The sequence below is a fragment of the Bison bison genome, unplaced genomic scaffold, assembly GCF_000754665.1.
Source record: "Bison bison bison isolate TAMUID 2011002044 unplaced genomic scaffold, Bison_UMD1.0 scf7180017864374, whole genome shotgun sequence".
In the NCBI taxonomy this organism is placed as follows: Eukaryota; Metazoa; Chordata; class Mammalia; order Artiodactyla; family Bovidae; genus Bison; species Bison bison.
In genome coordinates, this window is record NW_011494946.1 from 6,079,317 (window position 1) to 6,107,070 (window position 27,754).

At 40.7% G+C, this 27,754-nt stretch overlaps 1 protein-coding gene across 2 annotated transcripts in view; it reads right to left on the reverse strand.

Moving 5' to 3' along the window:
* PIK3R4 (phosphoinositide-3-kinase, regulatory subunit 4) overlaps positions 1 to 27,754 on the reverse strand; it is a 78,472-nt gene that overhangs the window by 33,304 nt on the left and 17,414 nt on the right. For both annotated transcript variants that reach the window (XM_010856744.1, XM_010856745.1), the window contains exons 6-9: positions 25,994 to 26,215; positions 18,221 to 18,394; positions 9,130 to 9,275; positions 6,731 to 6,934 (exon numbers count right to left, since the gene is read on the reverse strand). In XM_010856744.1, the coding sequence (XP_010855046.1) occupies positions 6,731 to 6,934; positions 9,130 to 9,275; positions 18,221 to 18,394; positions 25,994 to 26,215 (746 nt within the window). The remainder of the gene's footprint in view (positions 1 to 6,730; positions 6,935 to 9,129; positions 9,276 to 18,220; positions 18,395 to 25,993; positions 26,216 to 27,754) is intronic.

Below are 27,754 nucleotides of genomic sequence, written 5' to 3' on the forward strand. Positions count from 1 at the left end.
AGCAAGCCACCCACTTTCTCTGGACCTCTGTTTACCTATGAGGGTAATTACTAGTACCCATCTTATAAGACGATTATAAAATTTTAGTAAATTAATCCACGTAAGACAAAACACTTCAAACTGACAGCTAATGAATACTACTTAATTTAAATAATGAATTCGATGTGCAAAGTAAACATTCTGGTACTTGGAGCAGTTCTGCATTTTCTTAACTTTCCCACCTCCAAGAACTCCTGTAGAATGTTTTTATTACGCAAATGAAAAAACTAATAAAATGACAATTCCCTAAGGCCTCAATCTAAAATCCCTCTAAAACTGGAGCTTAAAGTAATAGTCACAATCCACTGGCACAAGAGGAAAATCAACTCTAGAAAGTCAAAAAGCTAAGAAATAATGAAATAAAATAACATTAAAGTATAATACTTGTACAATATCCTTGACAAATTTTTTCCAATATTAACCTGAAATTCATTTATTTACATTTCTCCTAAAATAGAGACAATGACACAGCTAACAGTTCTCTTTTTTTAGCCTACGTTTCAGCTCATAGGAAAGGATGGCTCTGCTTCAGTCCACACAAGGGAAGGCCAGAAAGAAGGCTGAGTGGAGAGACTCCCCAACCATGGAGCTCTAAACATATTCTGCTGAGCAAAAGCAGCCAGTCACAAAAGTCACATACTGTGTGATCTCATTTACACGAAATATCCAAGACAGGCAAATTCACAGAAACACAAAGCAGACTGAGTGGCTGCCAGAGGGAGAAGCAAATAGGGAATGACTGCTGATGGAAAAGGACATTCTTTTCAGGCTGATGAAAATGTTCCAGGGGCTTCCCTGGTGGCTCAGAAGATAAAGTGTCAAGTCTGCAATGCAGGAGACCTGGGTTTGATCCCTGGGTCAGGAAGATCCCCTGGAGAAGGGAATGGCTACCCACTCCAGTATTCTTGCCTGGAGACTCCCATGGATGGGGGAGATTGGCAAGCTACATACAGTCCATGGGGTCCCAAAGAGTCAGACACAACTAAGCGACTTCACATATTCTAGAAAATGTTCTAGAATTAGTGGTGATGGTTTCACAACTTTGTGAATACACTAAAAACCACTGAACTGTGTGCTTTTAAACACTAAATTTCACTATGAACTATATCTCAATTAAAAAAATGTTAGGAATGCATCATCAAAAAACAAAGAAAAAACCCTGACAAGGACAATTAGCTCAGTTCAGTTGCTCAGTCGTGTCTGATTCTTTGCGAACCCATGAACACCAGGCTTCCCCGTCCCATCACCAACTCCCGAAGCATACTCAAACTCATGTCCATTGCGTTGGTGATGTCATCCAACCATCTCATCCTCTGTCGTCCCCTTCTCTTGCCTTCAATCTTTCCCAGCATCAGGGTCTTTTCCAATGAGTCAGTTCTTCGCATCAGGTGGCCAAAGTACTGGAGTTTCAGCCTCAGCATCAGTCCTTCCAATGAATATTCAGGACTGATTTCCTTTAAGATGGACTGGTTGGATCTCCCTGCAGTCCCAGGGACTTTCAAGTCTTCTCCAACACCACCGTTCAAAAGCATCAATTCTTCAGCACTCAGCTTTCTTTATAGTCCAACTCTCACATCAATACATGACTACTGGAAAAACCATAGCTTTGATGAGACGGACTTTTGTTGGCAAAATAATGTCTCTGCTTTTTAATAGGCTGTCTAGGTTGGTCATAGCTTTTCTTTCAAGGAGCAAGCGTCCTTTAATTTCGTAGCTGCAGTCACCATATTCAGTGATTCTGGAGCCCAAGAAAATAAAGTCTCACTGTTTCCATTGTTTCCCCTTCTATGTGCCATGAAGTGATGGGAGCAGATGCCATGATCTTAGTTTTCTGAATGTTAAGCTTTAAGCCAGCTTTTTCATGCTCCTCTTTCACTTTCATCAAGAGGCTCTTTAGTTCTTCACTTTCTGCCATAAGGGTGGTGTCATCTGCATATCTGAGGTTATTGATATTTCTCCTGGCAATCTTGATTCTAGTTTGTGCTTCATCCAGCCTAGCAATTCTCATGATGTACTCTGCATATAAGTTAAATAAGCAGGGGGACAATATACAGCCTTGACATACTTCTTTCCCCATTTGGAACCAGTCTGTTGTTCCATGTCCAGTTCTGTTTCTTCCTGACCTGCATACAGAGTTCTCAGGAGGCATGGAGGGTGGTCTGATATTCCCATCTCTTGAAGAATTTTCCACAGTTTGTTGTGATTTACACAGTCAAAGGCTTTGGTATAATCAATGAAGCACATGTTTTTCTGGAATTCTCTTGCTTTTTCGATGATTCATCAGAGGTTGGTAATTTGATCTCTGGTTCTTCTGCCTTTTCTAAATCCAACTTGAACACCTGTAAGTTCATGGTTCACGTACTACTGAAGCCTGACTTGGATAATTTTGAGCATTACTTTGCTAGTGTGTGAGATGAGTGCAATTGTGCGGTAATTTGAGCATTCTTTGGCAATGCCCTTCTTTGGGACTGGAATGAAAATTGACCTTTTTCAGTCCTGCGGCCCCTGCTGAGTTTTCCAAATCTGCTGGCATATTGAGTGCATTTGTTCGTAGTGATGCATCCTAAGGCCCACTTAACACTGCACTCCAGGACGTATGCCTGCAGGTTAGTGATCTCACACCGTGATTATCTGGGTCCGAAGATCTTTTTTGTACTGTTCTTCTGTATATTCTTGCCAACTCTTCTTAATATCATCTGCTTCTGTTAGATCCACACCGTTTCTGTCCTTTATTGAGCCCATCTTTGCATGAACGGTTCCCTTGGTATCTCTAATTTTCTTGAAGAGATCTCATCTTTCCCATTCTATTGTTTACAGCAAAAGTGTAGTCCCTTAATATCCGTCAGACTTCTGCTTCCAGCCATGATGTATAACAGGGACAAGATTTACCCTCTCATTTAAAACAACTTTAAAACCAGACAAAAAATACGATATGACACATTTCAGACACTGGAAAACAGGAAGCACAGGGCTCTGATTCCCCCAGATAAAGGTGAGTCCTATGACTGTCCCAGCTTACTCTTTGGAGAGTTTCCAGGCCATGGCGTGAGGAGGGCGATGGTGGGGGGGACTCAGAGTTCATCAGAGCCACATTCAAGAGACAAATCAGAGTTCCAGGAAGCCAAACGGCCAAGAATGGGGCAGAGCCCTGAAGAAGAGAGATCCCCTGCCAAGCAAGAGCTGTGGTCAGGGCGCCACCAGTCTCCCACTGAGTGCTGAGCTACATGCGTATGAACACCAACACCTGGGACCAGGAAAAGGCAACAGAAAGCAGCAAGCCAAATAACCCCAGAGCTGACAAGGCTGAGGATCACTCACTCTGCTCCTACCAGCCGGAAGTGAGAGACCTCTTGCCACAGAGAACATCATGTCCTCACAAGTCCCTAGGAATCAAGCTAAGCTGGCCACTGACCAAAGGCTGATCTGGATCTCTTCTAACAAAGCTCAAAACCAAGGCTTAACATCATCAAACCAACTCCAAATAACTTTAACTACAGAACAAATCCAACACAATATAGCCATCCTCAGGACCCCCAACAAAATCCACAGATGCTTGATCCTCTAAATAAAATGGCAGCACAGTATTTGCAAGGAACCTACAAACATCTTCCTATATACTTTAAATTACCTCTAGATTACTTATAATATCTAAAACAATGTAAATATTATGTAAAAAGTTGTAAATACAATGTTAACAGTTACCAGTATGAGGCAAATTCAAGTTTTGCTCTTTGGAACTTTCTGGAATTTTTTTTTTTTTTTTTTAATATTTTCGACCCACGGTTGGTTGAATTCATGGATGTGGAATGTGTGGATATAGAGGGCCAACTGTGTAGTGTAAAGGGATTCAGCACCCAACAGTATAAAATTCACAATCAACAGAGAAAGAAAAACAGATGGCCAGGAGTCAGAGATTAGACGAAAACTTACATTTTATTGTATATCTTCTTATACAGCTTTTCAATTTTACACCATGCATCTATACTACCAAGTCAAAATCTTTTTAGTTAAAAATATGTAAAAGTTTAAAATGTTAGTTAAAGTGTCTGTTCTAGTATCTGATTAAATGAATATGAAAAAAACAGGGAGCTCTCATAGATGAGATCAATCTAAAATAATCCTGACATGTGTTACCTCCAGATGGGAAATCCTATTGAAAATCTGGAGTACAGGCAGATTTCAACTCCCACAGAGGTAATTCCAGAAGTGTACTTTAAGTCTATTATCTGGTGCTCTGAATATATCAGAGAAACAACACTAGGCTGCTCTGGAAAGGCCTATTTTAGTCACACCGTATCTCAAGTGTCCCCAAGTGGTACTACAGAAAAGAGCACTGAAGAACCCCGAGCAAAAAAAAAAAAAAAATTCTGCAGGAGGGTAAACTCTGCAGAGGCTAATTTCTCCCCTCTGTATTCCTAACATTAGGACAAGGACTCAGTTCCCACCTCCAAAACCGCCTCTGGCTCCAGGCCTCTTCTGGTAATCCCAACAAACTCAGTAGCAAAGGGACCAAAAAGGCAGACTCACAAAGGGCTGGAAGAGATGAGCGGCCCAGAGGCCTCTTCCTAAGTCCACATAAAACCCCAGCAAGACTCTCAGCTTTAGTCCCTTATCCTCTGGGCACTTTGAGAGGCACAATGGCACTTTGCGGGGGTGGGGGACTTGGGGAGGCATGCAGAGTGAAGACAGGTTTAGGTTCCAACATTAGCTTTGAAATGTAATGTTCACTAAGTGTGCATGCACAGGAGCTTAACTACCCTCACTGAGCCTCAGTTTCCTTATCTAATGAAATGATGCCAATATCTACTCATCAAACCTATTTCAAGGACAGGCACACAACACAGAAAGTAGACTCACTGCGTGTTCTCAACCTGGGGAAGCCAGTGCTGTGCTGCTGCTGCCCAGGGCCTCGGAGACTCTAGCCTGCTGTCCTTTCCAGCAGCAGCACCTAGCCCTTAAAGCAGAGCATCCTTGCCCCTGAGGAGTCTTCTGAGACTATCTGTGACTAGTCTCCTAAGATTATTCACAGAGACAGCATATCCCCGTTTCCACTCACAGGAAGGAGAGATGAGTGAGGACCTCAAGCACTGAGACTCAGGAATACAAGTCAGTGAGAGTGCAGTGCTTTCACTGGGACCCCAGTGATGGGGGCTGGTGCCGGGGAGCAGCAGGGCCCTGGGGCTGGGAAGAAGAGCAGCAGGATGCAGAAGGGCTATGCCAAGGGTAAAGGGAGGCACGCTGCCCCTCCCCTCGCCCTCCCTTTACCCGTGGCAGCGGAAAACTGACACCCACGGCAAGGTGAAAAGCAACAATCAGGAGCTAAGGCGGTTCCACAAAATAACTAACGACCTACACGGAAGAGAAAACTTCCGCATAGAAGATTTCAACTTAATAAACAGGATTTGCATGGAAGAGAGAAATACAAAAGAATTACACTATTCAAGTTCCAAGAAACATCTAAACTGGGGTGGTTTTTAATGCATGCGGAAATCTTTTTGATAAGAATTACTTGCTCTGGAGAAAGAACTGGAAAATGTGATTCAATATCCAATTTTCCATAAACTGGAAAATACATCTAATGTACAAGCCAAGGTTAAAAGAAAACTCAAAGAAACAAGCTCTCTGGCAATTCAAGTCATATCAAATTGAAGTCCTCTGAAACACAGGAAACAGAACCACTGGGTTGCAAGGGACTTTCAGAGGCAGCTCAAGTCTCCAGATAAAGTTAGACCTCAAAGAACCAAGATGGGTTATTAACCAGCATCCACAGAAGCCTACTGCAGAGTTCAATCACCCAAACCGATATCTGGGCATCAGACAGCACCGGATATTCAGTAACAGGCATCGATGTGAGAAAGGATTTATCTCCCGAAGCTGACCAATTCTCTCTCCGCAGCAGAGGTGTTCTCTCTTCTTTTCTCTTAGACAAGATAGTGACCGATACTCATGTTCTTAAACATCATGTCCCACAGACTTAAAGACACTCATTAACAGTGACCCCAAGCATTCGCTTTAAGGCCCACTGAACATCTTTTCAGGAACCGTACCCTTTATTTCTAACGAGTTACACTCCTACTTTGTCTTCTCTAGGATCCACACGTCCCCTCTAGAACAGGATGCTGAGTCTAGATTTAAATAATGCCAAGCATAATAACAAGGATTCCTAGTTCTAACGAGATTTGTTAACAAGGATTCAGATCCACAGATTTGCAAGATACAGCAGTAAACTGCTGGTTTATTCAATCTAAGACACATTATAAGTCCCAACATTTCAGCTGTTTGCATGTAGTGAAGACTCTAAATTTTGAGCTGAATTAAACCAAGAGTTTTATTGCATTTGTGTTCTGTAATTTTTTTTTCTAACTGAATTTCTTTATATTTTTGACGAAATATGAAATGCAATCGAGAATATTACTTAAATCTAAGGTTGTATCTACTTTTTCCCTCATGTACATAGCCAGTAACCACAAACAAACTTACAGTCTCCCATGATTCCTTATTTAACTCAACCCAGTGCCTTATCATCGTCACAGCATGCCTTAGATACCAAAGCAAATGCATATCTGTCAGATTTTTTTACTCATTTGCTATGCTACAACTTAATCAAAAATATTTTTACATGCTAGATGTATCCCTCCATGTTTTTATAAAATCTGCATTTAAATGTAAGATTCCGGAAAGGTGATACTACCTGTGAAAGCAACTTCTTCAGCAGCTGTGCTATGGCAGGATCCTCGGGTGGAGGGCAGTCAGGAAGAGACCCGTTTCGCTTCTTCTGACGCATGTGAAGATGTCTGAACAAGCTAGTGATATCTTTAGACCTCAAAGCATAATCAAATATAGAACGACTTACTGGCTCTTTTAAAACACTGAGTAGAACAAGTTTTCTTTCAATCTATATTAGAAAAATAAAAAGAATCAGCCAAAGATATAACATACAGTACAGCTGTTTTCAAATTCAATAAATATAACCTGTGTAAAGTTAACATGGGCATTCATTTTCTAAGAAAACGGGAGATATTGACATCTGCAACTTTTGCTTAGAAGAAAAAAGAACACCAGGGACCTTTAGAGAGTGAAGGTATTTCTTCATTCATTTTTAGCATCTGAGTATACATTTGTGTCTATCATACTTGAATATTACCAATGTCCAGACTAGAAAAGTTTAGACCCCAAGTTTTCTAGATCTTAAAACATCAGATGAATTTCCAGATCTATGAAGTATCTGAAGTTTGCAGGTCTAACAGCCAAAAGGTACTAATCCAGAGAAGATGCTCAACAGCCACAAGGCCACCCTTCAGTCATCAGGTTTTCCCAACAGCTTCAACCACTTCTAAAAAACATTACTCTCTCCATAGAGTTCTTAAAATCTGTTCATTTTTAATCCCCAAGAATATTCTCCTTGTCAATGCATTTATAATAAAAGGAGTTAAACAGTAACCAAGAGGACTTTTTTAGATAGATTTAACTACCTGGTGAGTTGGCCAAAAGAAACCAGCATACAAAGGTATCTTTTGTCTAATCCAAATTGCAGAAAAGTGAGAACTGTGAAGCATATAGATAAGCAGTCTCTCAGCTCCTAAACCTGGCCTTTCAAAATATACAACAATGATAAAAGCAAAAAGTAACACTAATAACAATTTCTGAAAAACAAGGAGAATGGTGCAATTTCTAACAAACCACGTAAATATCAGGTTTATTTTAGTGAAACACAACTAAAAGTTATTACAAATGAATCTAATTTTTCAATCCCAGAAACACTTCTTTCTTTCTTAATAGTTTAAGAGCCAAACTTGCTTGCTTGTTCAGTCACTTCAGTCGTGTCTAACTCTCTGCGACCCCATGGACCACGGCCTGCCAGGCTCCCTGTCCATGGGATTCTCCAGGCAAGAATACTGGAGTAGGTTGCCATTTTCTTCTCCAGTGATAAAGTATGGAGTGAGTGAAGTGAAGTCACTCAGTCGTGTCTGACTCTTTGTGACCCCATGGACTGCAGCCTACCAGGCTCCTCAGTCCGTGGGATTTTCCAGGCAAGAGTACTGAAGTGGGCTGCCATTGCCTTCTCCAAAGAGCCAAACTTCTATGGCTCAAAATAGAATAAGCAGTCAAAGCAGTAGGAATCTCTAGACCTGGCTTCTAAGAAAGCCTTAATAAACTTCAAAAAAGGTCATGTTTTAGCAATATTATCTATCTTTCAAGGATACATAAATTGTTCTCAGGATGAAAATTTTAATTTACAAACTCTATGAAAGAACGAATGATGATTCCCCACGTTGGATTACTCTATTATGAAAAGTAAAGACGGAAGGCAGTCATAGCCACTTATTTGCAGAGGATATCCAAGGCCATTTTCTCCAACCACAGGGAAGGCACACTGGGCTTATAAAAGTAGGAGAAAGCTAGAGAGGAATAGGAACTTGCAAAAGAAAAACAGGTATTTTAGGATGCTTTAGCAACTAGAATCACCTCTCAAAAGTCCATTCAATTTAAACATCTATCAATATTTTGATAGCTGGCTATTCAGCAAAATGAAGGGTATATACACTGACAAGCTGGATAAATAACTGCCTTGTACAAACCAAAGACCCAAAGTTTATCAACAAGTGCTACACTGCTTAGGAAAGGGTGGGGGAGGAGCAGGGAGCAAGAGGGGTCAGTTGTCTTTAGATTAAAAAAAAAAAAAACCAGAACCAGTGAGTGCTCTAAAAACCAATTTTGGAAAAAGCCTGCTTCCAATTTATTATCAATGTGGACTTGGGCTGGAATCAGCTATACAAAAGCAGGTCCATCAATATACATTCCTGCTACACTTCCCGTAACAGCAGACGCTTCAGACACCACACGAAAGGAGAAAGGGTGAGCCACGGAGCTGCATTACACTCAACCTGATGGACAGCATACCAGCTCCCTGGCTCCTCTCACAGTCCAGAGCGTTTGTTCATTAACATTAACTACCGCAAAAGAAATGTGAAAAGTCTACAGTCCAATTTAAATCTTTAAAAGTTTAAATAAAAATAGGACTCTCCAAACCTTTTTCTTAAAGGGGCACAGTTGGAAGGGAGGGTTGATTCCAAGCTGGAACATGCATACCTGTATTATTGGCTGAGTAATATATGGGTCAAGGTAAGGCATCAGTTTGCAGTAGACATCAGCTGTGCTTATTTGGTGAGCTACCACAGTGATAAATCCCACAGCACCATAGCGTATCCATAGGTTGGGATGACACAGAAAGGGGGCTAAGAGGGGAAAAAAAAGGCATAGATTAAACTATCAAGATACCATGTTCATAAAGAGTTTCCCACTATTAAGATAAACAAATTTTTACCTTATAACACTATTGATAAAGGGATTATACCAAATGTTACTATCAGGTTGCCTCTGACTGTCCTGGGACATAAACTGAGCCAGGTGAACATACTGACATTATATTATTCCCGCCCATAAATATGAACAATACCATAAGAGAGCAAAACAGTTTCCTCTTTCCTTGGGATTCAAACTGTTATGTTTGTAGTCAGGGCTGAAGATTGGGGACACATACTCACTCAAGAGACTGAGTTGAAAACCACAAGACAGAGACCTGAGTCCCGGCAGCACACGGCAGACTGTGACCCCATATAATGCACCCAAGGGAGGTTCAGGGACGCACAGCCACCACACAGAGGGCAAGGAAACAGCGAAGGCGTTTCTCCTCCAAGTCACAGTTTGGATTAAGGGAATGATCTCACCTGACTGACACTCATTTAAATACAAAGATCTGATTGTATTGAATACAATACTCATGAATGCATTCACAAGGCAATATGAATTGAGACTGAAAGGCAGAAAACATATGCTGCCCATTGTTAAAGAGTTAAGATGTAAGATTAAACCACAAAATTCAATGAGTATCTTTCACATCTTTTAACTATTTTCTGTATGACACTTAAAGTCAATGATTTCAACTAACTGAATATTTAGGATAAAAGTCAAACAGCTAAACTAACTGGATTTAACAACAATAAAGCAAAAACCTATTAGTTCTGAGGATACAAAGATATCATCATTTAGAGAATACTGACGTCATAAGAAATTCAGGCTAACAGAGAAATAAGAATTCTGTCATCACAAAGTCAATACTATGGTGGAGTGAGATGCTCCTTTTGTCTTCCTTTTTTACTCTACAATCAGTACAACACCAAAAACTCAACAAAGGTGCCTCTGCTCAACACAACCAGGTGCAGAATTCCACTTACCTAGACGTCTAGAGGTGGGGGGACCGGAGCAAACAGGGAAGGTGGGACCAGGGAATACACAGTGGTGACTGCAGTCTGCCCTCTGCCCACAGCAGCTGAGCCGCGGCCCCAGAGGCGGCGGCTCTCACGGCTCTGGCCTCCCCTGCAGCAGCACCGACAGCCTCCGGTGACCGGGCGGCAGTGGGCCAGGACCCCGTCCCCCTAGTCACAGAGGCGCCCACAACTCCAGCCCCTACACCTCCCGCCACGGCAGCAAAGCCCTCAGACCTTGCAACACCAGACTGGTCAGAGATGGGCCCGTGACCCCAGCTCCTGTCCACCCTCCCCTCTCCTGTGAGAGCAGTGCCTGGGGCTGCACGTGACCAAGGGCCCACTACCCTGGTGCCCAGGCAGTGACGCTAGCAACAGCGGCAGTGCAAGGCACACCGCCACCAGAGGCTCGGGAGCAGCCAGGAGGTTGCGGGGCGACACCTCTAACGAGGCAGCAGAGGGTGGGAACCTCGGGCTCCCAAAGATAACCAGAGGCAGCACAGACAAAGGAACTTTAAAAGTTAGGCTATAGTGCCACCTAACGGACAGCAGAGAAAGACTACTGCCTTCCAGCGTGGTGAATCAGAATCAAGAAGTGTTCACTATTTCCAAGGCACAGGAAGAGAAACACTCTCATCAAGCACCCTGAAGACAGCAAGAAGATTGTGTCACAAAAAGGAAATGAAAAATCTCCAGAAACTAAAGCCACTGAATACAGGGATCTGACAGAGAATTCCAGATAGCTGTCATGAGGAAACTCAAAGAGCCACAGGAAAACTCACAGAGATAGTCCAGTGAGCTCAGGAATGAAATTAATGAACAGAAGGAACACTTAACCAAAGAGACTAAAACGCAAAAAAAAAAAAAAAGTTGTTTGCACTCATGACTCTGTCAGAGAGCAAGGACGCCTCTGAGAAAGCAGAATGGCACCAGCACCCGAGAAGGACCACCCCCTTCAGTGACCATCCCACCCAAAGGTCAGAAGGCATCTTCTGAGGTCTTCTGGAGCCCCGCACAGGGCTCAGCCTCTGCGACTGCAAGGAGCACGCCGAGGTGCGCGAGGTGCGGGCAGGCTTCCCCGGAGGAAAACAGGAAATCTTTCTCCCGATTCACCAGAAAAACACTGACCACCGTCATCGCTGCAAGGAGGTCCCAGTGTCTGAAACTGAAACCTTTAAACCCCATGTCTCTAGAATAAGAACACACGAGGAGCCCCTTGTGCTGGGACTGGCGAGATCCAGCCCTGAGCCTCTGGAGTGGGAGCACTGACTTTAAGCCTAGACGACCAGAGAACTAACCCTAGGGAGTATCAAACAGTGAGAACTCACACACAGGAAACCACCTGAATATAAGACCCAGCATCACCTAACCACCAGCAGCACCCTGTGCAGGATGCCTCATCTGAACAACAAACAAAACAAAAATACAAACCCAATCATCAGCAGACAGGATCACCACCTCACCCAGCCTTGCCCATCAGAGGAAAAACAAACAAACAAACAAAAACTCAGCACAAATCTCACCCTATATGAAGCTTACACAAACCACTGGACCAACCTTAGAGGGCAGAAACCAAAAGGAAGAAAGAATTCAAGCTTGAAGCCTGGGAAAAGGAGACCTCAAACACATTAAGTTTAAAAAACAATCGTGAAAAGGCAGACAAATATTACACAAATGAAGGAACAAACTTAAAAACACAGAAGTCCAAATAAATGAAGTTCAGTTCAGTTCAGTTGCTCAGTCGTGTCCAACTCTTTGCAAGCGCATGAACCACAGCACGCCAGGCCTCCCTGTTCATCACCAACTCCCGGAGTTCACTCAAACCCATGTCCATCGAGTCAGTGATGCCATCCAACCATCTCATCCTCTGTCGTCCCCTTCTCCTCCTGCCCTCAATCTTTCCCAGCATCAGGGTCTTTTCAAATGAGTCAGCTGTTCGCATCAGGTGGCCAAAGTACTGGAGTTTCAGCTTCAGCATCAGTCCTTCCAATGATATATATGTCATATATATATAAATAAATGAAGAGGAAACTACAAATCAAAACTACAGTGAGATATCACCTCACACTGGTCAGAATGGCCATCGTCAAAAAGTCTACAAACCATAAATACTGCAGAGGGTGAGGAGAAAAGGGAATCCTCTTGCACTGTTGGTGGGAAAGTAAACTGATATAGCCACTATGGAAGACAGTATGGAAATTCCTTAAAAAACCCACCATATAACCCAGCAATCCCACTCCTAGGCATATACCCTGAAGAAATCAGAACTGAAAAAGACACATGTACCTATGAGATGTTTCATATAAACCTCATGGTAACCACATGGACTGTAGCCTGTCAGGCTCCTCTGTCCACGGGATTCTCCAGGCAAGAATACTGGAGTGGGTGGCCATTCCCTTCTACAGTGGATCTTCCCCACCCAGGGACCAAAGCCAGGTCTCCCTCATTGCAGGCAGATTCTTTACCATAGGGGCCACCAAGGAAGCCCATGACATCCCTTATATGTGGAACCTAAAAGCAAATGTTTCAAATTAACTGATCTGCAAAGCAGCAAGAGACTCACAGACTTGGAGAATGAAACTATGGTTGCCATGGGGAAGGATGGTGGAAGGCACAGGTGGGGAGCTTGGGGTAGATTTGTGCACATTGCTATACTGGAAATGGATAACCAACAGGGAACTACCCTATAGCACATGAAACTCTCTCAATGTCACGTGGCAGCCTGGATGGGAGGGGAGTTCAGGGAGAATGGGTACATGTTATGTATGGCTCAGTCCTTTGCTGTTCAGCTGAAACTGTCACAACAGTGTTAATCGGCTATAACCCGATACAAGATAAAAGGTTAAAAGGAAAAATAAGACCCAACTATATATGCTGCCACCAGGACACTTACCTCGGCTCTAAGGACAAACATAGGCTCAAAGTGAAGGGACAGAAGACTCCAAATTACAGCCTAAACAGAAGGAATGTATCCATACTCATATCAAGTAAAACAGGCTTCAAGCCAAAAAAGGTAACCAAAGACAAAGATGAACAGTATATAAGGATAAAATGGACAATTCATCAGGAAGACATAACAGTGATTTATATATACATACACACACATAGCTAACTCAGGAGCATCAAAACATACAAACGATCATTATCAGACCTAAAGGAAGAACTGACAGCAAGAGAGGAACTAAAGTGAGTGAAGTCACTCAGTCGTGCCCGACTCTTTGCGACCCCATGGATAGTAGCCTGCACCAAGCTCCTCCATCCGTGGGATTTTCAAGGCAAGAGTACTGGAGTGGGTTGCCATTTCCTTCTCCAGGGAATCTTCCCAACCCAGGGATCAAACCCAGGTCTCTCACATTAAACAGATGCTTTACCGTCTGAGCCACCAGGGAAGTCCAAGAGGGGAACTAGGGGACTTTAACATCCCACTTACATCAGTGGATAGAGTATCACCCAGAGAGAAATAAACCCACACTTGTGGACAAGAGTACATGATACACAATGGAGAAAGGCCAGTCTCTTAAACAGTGCTGGAAAAACGGAACTAATGAAAACATAAACAGCATGCTCTCTGACAAAAGTCTTGGCAAAAATCTTTAGACATGTCTCCTCAGATAAGAGAAACAAAAATAAACAAATGGGGCAACACCAAACTAAAAAGCTTCTGCACAAAACAAGAAATCGTCAACAAAATAGACAACCTACTGAGTGGGAGAAGCTATCTGCAAGGCCTGTAGCTGAGAAGGGGTTAATGTCAATATATATAAAGAACTCAGACAATTCAACAGCCAAAAAACAACAACCTGCATAATAAATGGGCAGAGGAGCTGAATTTCTCCAAAGAAGACATACAGTTGGCTGGCAGACATGTGAAGATTTTCACCATCATTGATTATAAGGGAAATGCAAATCAAAATCACAATGAGCTATCACCTCACACTCTTAGCATGGCTGTTATCAAAAAGATGAGAAACAGCAAGTGCTGGAAAGCGTGTGTAGAAAAGGAAACCTTTTTCACACTGCAGAAGTGGAGACTGGAGGAGTCACTATGGAAAACACTGTGGAGACTCCTCAGAAAGGTGAGAAGAGAACTCCCATAAGACCCAGCTATTCCTGGCTGTTTGGTGTGCCACGTGTAAGTGACTTATCCGAACAGTAAAACATTAATTCAAAAAGATGTATGCACCCCTATGCTCATTACAGCTTTATTTACAACAGCCAAGATGGGGAATAACCTAAGTGCCCGTCAATGGATAAAGAAGATCTGGAATAAAGATGGGATGGAATGCTAATCAGCCATAAAAAAAGCAAAATCTTGCAACGACATGGACGGACCTTCAGTGTATTAAGCTAAGTTAAATATGTCAGACAGAGAAAGAAAAATACCATATGATTTCACTTATGTGTGGCACACAAAAAACAAACAAAAAATAATAAATGAACTCAGCCAAAAAAAAAAGCAGCGTATAAATACAGAGGACACCGTAACAGTTACCAGACAGGGAGGGGCAGGGAGGAGGGCAAGACGGGTAAAGGGGATCAACTGAACGATGGTGGACAGAAACCCGATTTTTGGTGGGGAGCACACTGCAGTGTGCACAGAAGCAGAAATACAATGCTGTACACATGAAACCTGGATGACGTTACAAACCAGGCCCAGTTCCATAAACAATAAATTTAAAAAATAAGAAATGATAAAAAAAAAATCCTATTTTGTACTAATATTACTTAAATAGAGCAAGATAAAAAAATTGTTCAAGGTATCTGTCTCCAGAGTTTTTCCATTTCCAATTCTTCTACACATGGAGGTGATTTTGGTTATTCCATTAACACCCTACAGCTTCTGAGACAGCCAACGATGGAAGGGCTGGAGTTTCCCTCTGACAATAAAGAAAATGAGGGCTGGAAAAACACTGAAAAACCTCCAAAAGGTAACTCAATTCAAGACGACCTGGCAGAAGTTGGGCAGAAGACGAGGCTGAATCAGCGGTCCAGTCCTCTGTGTTACCTGTGTTACAGTCACACCCTTACCTGGCGCTCACCTGCACAAAGGGTCCATCTCCGCCCGCCCCTCGTCTCAGTCACAGCACCTGCTCTAGCCAATGGAACGTCTGAGGTGTAACAGACAGAGGCTCGAAATGCGCAACACAGCTAGGCTTCTGCCACCACCCAGGATGTCACCTGGGTAGCTGCTGCCCCTCCGACATTGGCCCAGGAGGGCACAGATACATCCCAGTCCCCACAGACAGTCCGGGAGACGCAAGGCCTGAAGCAGAGCCGCCCACAGAGCTCACACCTAGATGCATGATGAGAACCTGACTGAAGCGCTTCCTGAGATCTCGTGGTTGATTTTCGCACAGCGTTACTGTGTCGGTAAGCAGCTAACGGATACAAAGAACTTCAAAGATGCCAAATACAAGAAAACAGAATCAAGAGGATTTTCCGTAAAACATCCAATACACTCCCAGTTTTCTGGGGACAGGTGGAGGGAAAGGCAGAGGCTTCACAGGTGGCTCAGCAGTGAAGAACTCGCCTGCCAGGGAAGGAGACGCAGGTTTGATCCCTGGGTCGGGAAGATCCCTGGAGAAGCAAATGGCAATCAGCTCCAATATTTTTGCCTGGGAAGTCTCATGGACAGAGGAGCCTGGTGGGCTACAGTCCATGGGGGTCGCAAAGATTCAGACATGACTTGGTGACTAAAAAACGAGGACAAGAGGGAAAGGTGAGTTTTCATAAATTCAAAGTGGGAAGCTTGATTAGTATCATTCACGATCATCACCACCACCAGCACAATTCCCACCAAGAATCTCTAGAACAGACTAGCCACACACAGTTTAAAGACAGAACAGAGAGATGCACACAGTTTATCACCTGTTTTGTAAGTAGGTGTTTCTAAGTTATTAAAAACGTTTTTCTTTTTTAAACAGTTCAAAATGCCAACAAATGATTATTTGCTTCATTTTTCTCAGCAAGGCTAGTCTTCATCCCCATAGGTAGTATCAAATTCAGTTCTAGTTCCAAGGAAGTTCCACATCCGAAATAATCCAAATCCAATGTACCACACTGGATTTATTCTATACCTCAAGATAATTATTTTTACCTTAAACTTAAGATACTTGAAGACCCCGACTAGAAACAGCAGAACTCAGAAAAAATCTCTGTAGATTTTGACGAGAGAGGTAAAAAACTATCTTTTATGATAATTTTTGCTTAAAAATTGACAGACATCCATTTTGCAGATAAATAAAATGCTACTTATCTACTATAGTAAATCTCAAAAACAATTTCCTAATAAGCAACAGAAGGAATACATTTATGTGAAATTATAATATACAAGTACATATTTATATACAGAGGATTTTCATTACAATGCAGAATATCAAAGTCAAAAGCAAGGAAAATTTGACCCTTAAAAGGCAATGCCACTTTCACAGGAGGAAAAAAAACAACACTGATGTGAGAACTGAGCAGGAAAATATTCCAAGCAGCAAGATATTTGTTAGGATGATACATTTTCTCTTTAATATTCTTATGAAAAGTGGTGCTTTCTACATCTGCCTTATACTACATAGGACAAGAAACTCAAAAGACCTTCTAACATCTTTTATTATATTAATAATTTTTGCTTCCCAAGCTATTAGCTCTTTAAAAACTGAGGAAAAGAGAGAGATGATTCCCTCAAGGTTTAGTACTTTGTAGATTACACACAAAAAAGTATTTCAGTGTAGCAGAGATTTTTATCATGATTACATTACCAATACTCAAAACTTCACTATTAAATTCTTTTTAACATAATCTTCCAAAAATTCAAATTAGGATTACAATTTAAAAGAATGATTATAGATATTGGAGTATAAAATAAGAAATCTACATATACTCAAGTCTCCACAATTTTTTTCTTTTAAAAATCTATATTCATGCATAGAAAGTTTTAGAAATTTTATACCTCTACTATCTAACCATCTAATTTAAATAATCAAAATAATAATTTCTTTGTCTTTTTTTCTCCAAGGATTGCCTCAAGAAAAACTTATCAACCAAATCTAACTAATTTTGAGTTTTTATAAATTTTATTGGCAAAGCATTAAGCAGTAATAAAATATTATATCTAAAAAGGTAATTGTCTAAGATTTCATGTTTTCTCAGTACAAAGCCAACTTGCAATCTCATACTGGTTACTTCCTTAAAAAGAAGTGGTAAGAAAACTAAAAGCTTCTAATATTTTTATTTTTACAAAGGGTCACATGTATCTGTTCTTATTCTGAATTTAAAATTGATAAACACAGGTTAACTATTATAAAGGTCAAGGAATTAATCCTTTCATTGGTTAATAAAATTACTAACAGTAGTAATGGCAATACTGCAAGTGTTTAACTGGTGATCAGTGTAATGACAGAAGTCACAGACAATCTTTTACATACAGTCTCAACATAGCTAACAATCAAGTGTCCAAAAACATAAGCTAACTCTTAGGGCAGTTAAAGACTTTATCTACATTGTATTAAAAAAAAAAAAAATCTTCATCTTTCCAGGATCACCAAGACTTAACTACAGATTAAAACAAAGATGTATTTCCCAGCCTGGGCTGGAGAACCAATGCTCCTGTGAGTGGCCTGCTTGTCACTCACATATAACATGAGTGCAGGCATAAGCATGCATGAGGGTATGCACGCTTGTGCACACACACACAAAAGAGACCCAAGAGCTGAAAATCTGACTGTAGATTGTCTAGAAATTCCACAATGCTATCAATCAGTTGTGGTCATTCCCTTTCCCAGGGAATCTTCCCAACCCAGTGATCGAACTCAGGTCTCCTGCACTGCAGGCAGATTCTTTACCATGTGAGCCAACAGGGAAGCCCATATTTCTCTTACCTTTCCCTCATTTTCCCATCCTAATTTTAAGAAGCAAAAACTTACCAATATCACTGGCAAACTCGTAGACATGGGGTTTTTGCAGCAGCCCTAATTGACACATACAGGTAAGGGCATTAAGAGCTTTCACAATAACAAATTCCTCAGCATCACTAAGACCTTGTTGCAGCAGGGGTTTGAGAATTGAGGAGCTCTGCCAGCCAACATAGGCAGCGACGCCTGAAAAAGAGACGCAACCATACGTGATTGTTTTACACCTGAAAGTACAAATGTTATTAGTGAAAGTGCTAGTTGCTCAGTCGTGTCCTCAACTCTTTGTGACCCCATGGACTGTAGCCTGTCAGGAATGTATTCATGGAATTCTCCAGACAAGAATACTGGAGTGGGTTACCATTTCCTTCTCCAGGGGACATTCCCGACCCGGGATTGAACCTTCTTTACCACTGAGCCACCAGGGAATAAAATGAATCAAAAGCCAAATATATTAAGCAATAACCCACAGAGAGACACTGCATTTCCTACCCAGCACAATAAATAAAAAAGACCCACACCAATGCCAATCATCAAGAAATTCTGCGATGCCAAGGGGAAAAAGATCCTATAAGCTTACAGAAAGGAAAATACAGATCCCTTAAAAAGGAAGTAGAATTAGACTGGCATCAGATGATCATTTCAGCACCCATGCAGGCTAGAACACAACAGGGCAAGATCTTCAAGATTATGGAAGAAATGTTATACCCAAACTGTCAATAAAATAAGGATACAAAAATGAGCCATCATGAGACATGCAAGAACTATACGTGGTTACCTCCCATGCAAACATTTCTAAGAAAGTTTCTTGAGGATGTTTGCCAACAAAATGAGGAAAATGTAGAAACACAAAATGGTAGATATAAACCAAGAATTCAAGGGGGGAAAAGGATAAAACCTAGTAAAGACCTAGAAATCAATCAGCCCAAATTAAAACTAAAAGTCAATAAACTTCAAAAATGCTATTAAGAAGAAAAATGGAAGACATTACAAGCAATAGATAAAACTAGGAAGAAAGAAGCTAGATATTATAGACAGAGTGAAGAAGGTGTATTTTCTCTCTAAAAGGAAAAGAAAAAAGTCAAACTCCAGGATGAAAAAAAAAAAAATGTTCAAGAAAGTCATATGTAAAAATGAAAGAAATTACAATGTACTATGTATGTGGTTGTTTGCAGAGGACAGAAGAAAGAATCCATTGACCTTGACGCTATAGACATTCTCATCAACTGAGAGAGTCATGGCATCAGAACTGTGGTGAAGCAATTATAAATACTGCCCACTACTTGGTGCTAAAGTCAATAAAATTTACATACTCATGTAAATTATTTTGAATTTTCAGAATCACAAGCAGAAGATACAAGCAGAAGGTAATTTAAATATCATCAACTATAAAAATGCAATTGTTAGTTGAATTAGCAACCAACAGAAGAAGCAGAAAGAAAGAAAAAGATAAAAAAGGAATGAAGGAAGTGAAGGAGGAAGGAGGGAAACACAAAATTCTTTGCAGTCCAAATCAGAAGGCCAATTAAGAAACAATTGAATTACTTAAAGTTACAGAAACAACAATCTAAAAATAACCACTGCGAACACAGTGACCAACACCTCAAAACAGAGAGGACAAGGGGGATCAGATTATGATATGAGTGAGTTAACTCTTCATCTGGCACAGAAAAAAGTCAAGAGATAAAGTATAAAACTGATACTCCTAAAAAGAATAATATGAAAACACTACATAAGATAGCGATAGTCACCTGAAGGCGGCAAACCACAACCACGCACCAGGGTACGTGCTGCGAAGTGCAACTGCTGCCTGTCACACATCACTTCTTATGTTTTGAGTAATTTGCAGAAGCGTATTTCCCTTATAATTGAGAAAGAATTTTAGAATTTTTTTCTGTAGTAAAAGAAAAAACACTGTCTAAAATTCCAGTGAATTCTATTTAGAAACTTTACAAACTAAAACGTGCAACAAACTAAAATAGCTCAAAATATTTTGGAAAGGAAGACTGACATTTGGGGAGCTTATTCTACCAGATACTAAAGTTGTTAATAAATATATAATAATTAGAATATAACTATAGAGAGTATAATATTGAGTAGCAAAGTGAAAAAAAAAAAAATCAATGGAATAGGATACCCAGAAAAGCGACCCTAAAAGATATATGCATGAAACAGATACTAATAGAAGCTTCACAAATTAATGGAAAATAAATGAAATGTTTAGTAAATAGTGTTGGGAAAATTGGTTACATTCCTGAGAAAAATTTAGATTTCACCTCATACCACAGCCCCAAATAAAGATTAATCAAGCAGTTCATGCTATGCTGTGCTTAGTCACTCAGTCGTATCTGACTCTCTGCAACCCCAGGAGTGCAGCCTGCCAGGGTCCTCCGTCCATGGGATTCTCCAGGTAAGAATACTAGAGTGGGTTGCCATGCCCTCCTCCAGGGGATCTTCCCAACCCAGAGATTGAATCCAGGCCTCCTGCACTGCAGGCCAGATTCTTACTTCTACGTAAAAAAAATAAAGCTTTAATACAAAAAAAAGACATGCATCCAATGTATAATTAACCTAATTCTGGAATGGAAAAAGATTTAAGTGCAAAAGTAAAAAAAAAAAAAAAACAAGAAGGAAAAGATCAAATAAATTGACAACACTAAAGTTATTTTAAATGACATAAAAAATTATAGTCAACTTATTTGAGAAAAGATTATTTGCCATAGAAGTGATAAAATGTTGTTTTTAATGTAGATATAAAAGGCTCAAAAAAATTATAAGAAAAGCATAACACCATCCAAAAATGGGAGCCAGAATAATAGATTAAAAATTCATAGTAAGAAATATGAATGAGTAATCAACATGAGGAATTTTTTTCACCTCCAATGATAAGCAAATAAATATACATCAAAACAAGTCATCATTTTAAGCTATCAACACTGATTGAAGCCTAGTCCATACTGGAAGGCTGTGCAATACTATTGAACAATGCCCACCAATGATATTATCGCTTTGAAAAGCTTACAAAATGTGTCAAGTTCTAAAAATATACTTATATTATTTAACTCAGTAATTAAAATTTCTGACTCCCAACCTGAGAAAATAATCAGAAGAAAATATTCATGTAAATGGTTAGATGTATAATTGAAGGCGGGAGGAGAAGGGGACAACAGAGGATTAGACGGTTGGATGGCATCACCGACTCAACGGATATGAGTCTGAGTAAGCTCCGGGAGTTGGTGATGGACAGGAAAGCCTGGCATGCTGCAGTCCATGGGGTTGCAAAGAGTTGGACAAGACTGAGCAACTAAACTGAATAGATGTGTATAATATATGTTGACCAAAGTAAAAACAATCTAAATATTCAAAAGAACAGTTCATTAAATTTTGGTAAAACTATAATAAAATATTTCTACTTATTAAATTATGGTTTCAAAGAATTTTTAATAACATGAGAAAATGTTTAGAATATACATGTTACTAGATAAAGGTTTAAAAAATAACAGGACTGAGAAGTAATATAATACATACAGAGCACTTAGGTGCTAGGCATTATTACATATGTTAATTCATTTTATCTTCACAACAACTAGTGGGTTAGTAATATTGTTATCCTCATTCTACAGACAGGGATACAAAGGCACACAAAAGATTAAATGATTTCCCCTAGAACCACAATCAGTAGGTGACAAAGCCTGAACTTGAACCTAGCAATCTGGTGTCAAGAGTGGCTGCTCTTAAACACTCGATGCAAGTGTTCAAGAGCAACCAAATCAAAGCAAGATCCTTTTACGACCCACCTTCTAGAGTAAGGAAACAAAAACAAAAATAAACATGTGGGACCTAAATAAACTTAAAAGCTTTTGCACAGCAAAGGAAGCTATAAGCCAAGGTGAAAAGACAATGCTCAGAATGGGAGAAAATAACAGCAAATGAAATAACTGACAAAGGATTAATTTCTAAAACATATAAGGAGCTCATACAAGTCAATACCAGAAAAACAAACAACCCAATCAAAAAGTGGGAGAAGATCTAAACAGACATTTCTCCAAAGACATACAGATGGCCAACAAACACATGAAAGGATGCTCAGCATCACTTATTATTTCCCCAGGTAGCTCAGATGGTAAAGAATCTGCCTGCAAGGCAGGAGACCCAGGTTTGATCCCTGGACTGGAAAATCCCCTGGAGGAGGGAATGGCAACCCACTCCAGTATTCTTGCCTAGAGAATTCCACAGACTGAGGGCTCTGGCGGGCTACAATCCATAGGGTCACAAAGAGTCAGACACTACTAAGTGATTATTAGAGAAATTCAAATCAAAACTACAATGAGATATCACCTCACACTGGTCAGAGTGGCCATCAGCAAGAAGTCTACAAACAATAAATGCTGCAGAGGGTGTGGAGAAAAGGGAACGCTCTTGCACTGTTGGTGGGAATGTAACGGATACAGCCACTATGGAAGACGGTATGGAGATTTCTTTAAAAAAACTAGGAATAAAAACATCATATGATGCAGTACTCTCACTCCTAGGCATATACCCTGAGGAAAACAAAATTGAAAAGACACATGTACCCCAGTGTTCACTGAAGCACTATTTACAATAGCTAGAACGTGGAAGCAACCTAGATGTCCATCGACAGGTGAATGGATAAAGCAGCTGTGGTATGTGTGTGTGATAATGGAATATTACTCAGCCATAAAAAGGAACACAGTTGAGTCAGTTCTAATAAGGTGGATGAACCTAGAGCCTATTATATGGAGTGAAGTCAGTCAGAAAGAGAAAGATAATTTATTAAAGCATATATATGGAATCTAGAAAGATGGTCCCAATGAGTTTATTTGTAGGGCAGTGATGGAGAAACAGACATAGAGAACAGACTTATGGGGTGGGTTGGGGGGAGTGGGTGAGATGTATGGAGAGAGTAACATGGAAACTTTCATTCAATTCAGTTCAGTCGCTCAGTCGTGTCCGACTCCTCGCAACCCCATGAATTGCAGCACGCCAGGCCTCCCTGTCCATCACCAACTCCCGGATAGACAGGCAATGGGAATTCGCTGTATGACGCAGGGAACTCAAACAGGGGCTCTGTATCAACCTAGAGGGGTGGGTGGGGAGGGAGACGGGAGGGAGGTTCAAGAGGGGGGGGACATATGTATACCTATGGCTGACTCATGTTGATGTTCAACAGAAAACAACAAAATTCTGTAACGCAATTACCCTTCAATTAAAAAAATAAAAAAAACACAGTGCTGCTCTTAGCCAGTACATAACAGTGCCTCACAGCATACATGGCAGAATGGGACGACGGGTGGAAAGAAGAGGCAAGGGTGACCCAGAGGAAGGGAAAAAACAAAACACTAACAGAGGCTGTACATGGGCTGGAGAACTGGAGGGGAGTTGTTTTCTTTAAGCTTTTTAGATCTTCCAATTTTTCTACATCTGTGCTAAGTCATGTCAGACTCTCTGCAACCCTGTGGATTGTAGCCCGCCAGACTCTTCTGTCCATGGGCATTCTCCAGGCATTAATACTGGAGTGGGTCGTCAGGCCCTCCTCCAGGGGATTGTGACTCAGGGATCAAACCCACATCTCTTACGTCTCCTGCATTGGCAGGCAGCTTCTTTGCAACTAGTACCAGCTGGGAAGTCCAATTTTTCTATAGCACATATATATTAACTTTTATACACAAAAAATAAATGAAAATTACTTTAAAAGTGAAAAAGGAACATAAAGGCCATGTTTCAAAATACACATGGGGGTTTTGCTGGTGGTCCAGAGGTTACAAATCCACCTTGCAATAAGTACAAGGGACATGGGTTCCACCCCCAGTACCCGCACGCTCTGCAGCAACCAAGCCTGTGCATCACAACTACTGAGCTCGCTCCCTGGAGCCTGCAAGTCACAACTCCTGAGCCTGCGCGCTGCAACTGGTGAAGCCATGCACCCGGAGCTTGCGCTCCACGACAGAAGTAGCCACGGCAGTGAGAGGCCCACACTCCACAACAAGAGGAGTCCTCGCTCGCCGCAACTAGAGAAGCCCAAGTGCAACAACAAAGACCGAGCAAAAAATAAAAAGCCAAAAAAACCAATCAATCTTTTTTTTTTTAAAAATCCACATGAACTGACCAGTAGATAAAGTTTCAAGAACTATCTTTTACAAAGAAAAGAAATAAAAACAAGATTACTTAAAGGAGCAAGACAGACAGAGGGAGGCAAGAAGCAAAGGATACCGTGTCTAGGAGCTGAGTTAGCTGGAGTCCAAGACAGAAGGCTGAGATAAATCAATGAACTAATGCAAAAGTTAAAAACAAACTAGAAAGGTATGAAAAGAGGAGGTACAGTAATCTCCAGTTATAGCAAAGCAAGAACAGTAATTTCAAGACTTTTCAAAAGTAGGAAGTATCCTTTTCTCTACCACATTATACAGTTATATTTGCAGAAACAGGAATACTATTGCTAGATGAGTTTCCTTCCTATTTTTATTTTTTAGGAAAAACATCCAACAGCAAACCTTTTATCAGTTACTTTCCCAGATTACTGAAAATCAAAACCTATAAACTCCACAGCTTCTGCTACATGAGAAAGTCTTGATACCTGTAAAGCTTACCAGTGTGCAGAACCGTTTTTAAGCTTTTTTGAGTTAACAGACAAGTTTTACAATCATGTGTAAAATGATATATAAAGGGTTAGTGGGTAATTGGGAGAAGGAAATGGCACCCCACTCCAGTACTGTTGCCCAGAAAATCCCACGGACTGAGGAGCCTGGTAGGCTGAAGTCCATGGGGTCGCTAAGAGTCAGACACGACTGTTCTTGCCTGGAGAGTCCCATGGACAGGGGAGCCTGGTGGGCTGCAGTCCGTGGGGTCGCACAGAGTCGGACACGACTGAAGTGACGCAGCAGCAGCAGCAGCAGCGGGTAATTTTAACAAGATAGCTTTAGCACATAATAGTTCACAAATAACCAAATCTAAAATTGAAAAGGTCAGTACAATCAGGTAGAAAACAATGAGTTATTACTCCAAAATGAAAAATATTAAATCTTAGTGTAAAACATGACTTAATCTACTCAAAATAAGTTCATTTCTAATTCTGAATCCAAATACAACAGGAATTATATGTAGATAAAATACAAGATTATTTCTCTTCTTTAAATAAATCTGAAAATTAAGAATTGCAACATTTTGAAATAGTGGGAAAAAAGTCGACTAATTTTTCACAAATTTTTGGTTTTACAAAAAAGCAAAGCCTGTAAGCTTCCTTTTTAATTACACTGATTTTCAATCATAATTATACTGTTATTTTCTGATTGTAAAAGTGCTGCATGTTTACTATAGAAAATTTGACATATTTGTAATTTGTAATTTCATTTGTAAAAATGAAAAAAAGAACCCAATTACCTGTAATCCCAGCCCCAGAAATAATCACTGTTCACATGTTAGTATATTCAGCCTTTTTAATAAACATATCATTTGTTATTATTACCTATACTCAACTGAGTTCAGTCACTTTAGTAACACTTCATGGTACCTTCCCAGGTCATTAAATATTCTTTCAGAACACACTTTTTAATGACCACATGGCATCCCTTTGTATGTGCGTCTCAATCTCTTGATCAGCTAAGATATTTCCATCACCCAAAAGCATGAAGACAGGCAGAAATACCAGGAATTCATTTCCTTTTTAATGAAATTTGGTAGTACTGTCACCTTTCAGACCACATGGAAGTTATCTGTTTGAGAAGATAATTCAAATCTTAAAGATAAATTTGAAAACAAACAAAAACGTACCAACTATACTATCAAAAAAAGCTCCACGAAGATGCCAATCATTTTTATCATTCAGGAAAGTGATCATGTGGGACAGCAAAACATCATTAGCTTTCTGACGTCCAAAGAATACACACAGCCGTGTTATCCCATTTTCCATTAAGGTTTGTTTCACGATATTTTCAGGGTCACTTAGCAAAGTGACAACTTTCTGCTGGACCATTTCATGTAAGGCTTGGAGCTCTAAAAAAAGAAAACAAAGAAAAATGTGATCAATTTTCTTTTCTCCACACATACAGACCCAGTCTTCCTCACTCCTTGCAGCAAACAGAATGATCACAGGAGCCGCCACAGAAAATGTGCAATCACTAACCTTTTCCACCACGCAAAGCGTGGAAGGCTAGCTGGGAAGATGAAACATAGATCAAAAAACACAGCAATAAGCAGATGCTACAAGCACGGCCACTACCTTGCTATTTACTAGCTTTATTTATGAGGCTCAGAGAAAAAGGCTACAGGGAAGCACCAGAGAGATGCTGTCCAGTAAGACTGACCTAAGGATGCGAAACCGCTTAAGACTGGTCAGGATATAATCTGATGGTGCAGGTGTTGGTTAATTACAGTTTAGAAAGCCAGAAAACACACTGCAAGTCCCGACAAGACTTCGCATGATCTGGCCACCACCTCCTTCTCTGATCTTATCTCCTACCCACCCTTCATTTTCACTCATTTATTTACTCGGTTGGTTGTCTTCCCCTTACTAAAACAGTCTCAAGAGAGCAGGGATCTTTTCTGTCTCACTTACCACCATATCCCTAAATGCTCACAGTAAGCACACAAACTGCCTGGTGCCAAGCTTATGTTTAACAGTTATCCACTGACTAAATGAATGAAGGCGGAGCCCACTTCTGGTGCAGCCACTGTCAAGGGAAAAGGTGGTCTGAAAGACCCAAGTCTATATTCATGTTAAGAAAAACTTTAGATTAACTCCCCCAAAGTTTTATTGCCTAACTTCATTAGTTAAAACATCCAAGGACTTTCCTGGTGGTCCAGGGGTTAAGAATTCACCTTGCAATGCAGGGAACGTGGGTGTGAGCCCTAGTCAGGGAACTAAGATCCTACATTACCTGGAGCAACGAAGCCCTTGTGCCACCATGAAAGATCCCAATGACACAGTGAAAATTCCAAGTGCCCCAGCTAAGTCCCAATGCAGTCAAATAAACATATTTTAAAAAAACAAACAGTCCAATTACATGCTTATAGGATGTACAACAGTATTATTTTCCAAGTAATTCCAAGAATTTCCTGATACATTATTTTATAAGTTTAAAATTATTCCCGTGTCTTCAACTCCAAATAATATTTGTTGCATAAAATGGTCCATTTAACAAGTAAATGAGACACTATAGTTGTCTTCAGTGCAGTTCAGTTCAGTCGCTCAGTCGTGTCCAACTCTTTGCGACCCCATGGATTGCAGCACGGCAGGCCTCCCTGTCCATCACCAACTCCCAGAGTCCACCCAAACCCATGTCCATTGAGTCGGTGATGCCATTCAACCATCTCATCCTCCGTCGTTCCCTTCTCCTCCTGCCTTCAATCTTTCCCAGCATCACTGTCTTTTCCAATGAGTCAGTTCTTTGCATCAGGTGGCCAAAATATTGGAGTTTCGGCTTCAACATCAGTCCTTTCAATGAACACCCAGGACTGATCTCCTTTAGGATGGACTGGTTGGATCTCCTTGCAGTGCAAGGGACTCTCAAGAGTCTTCTCCAACACCACAGT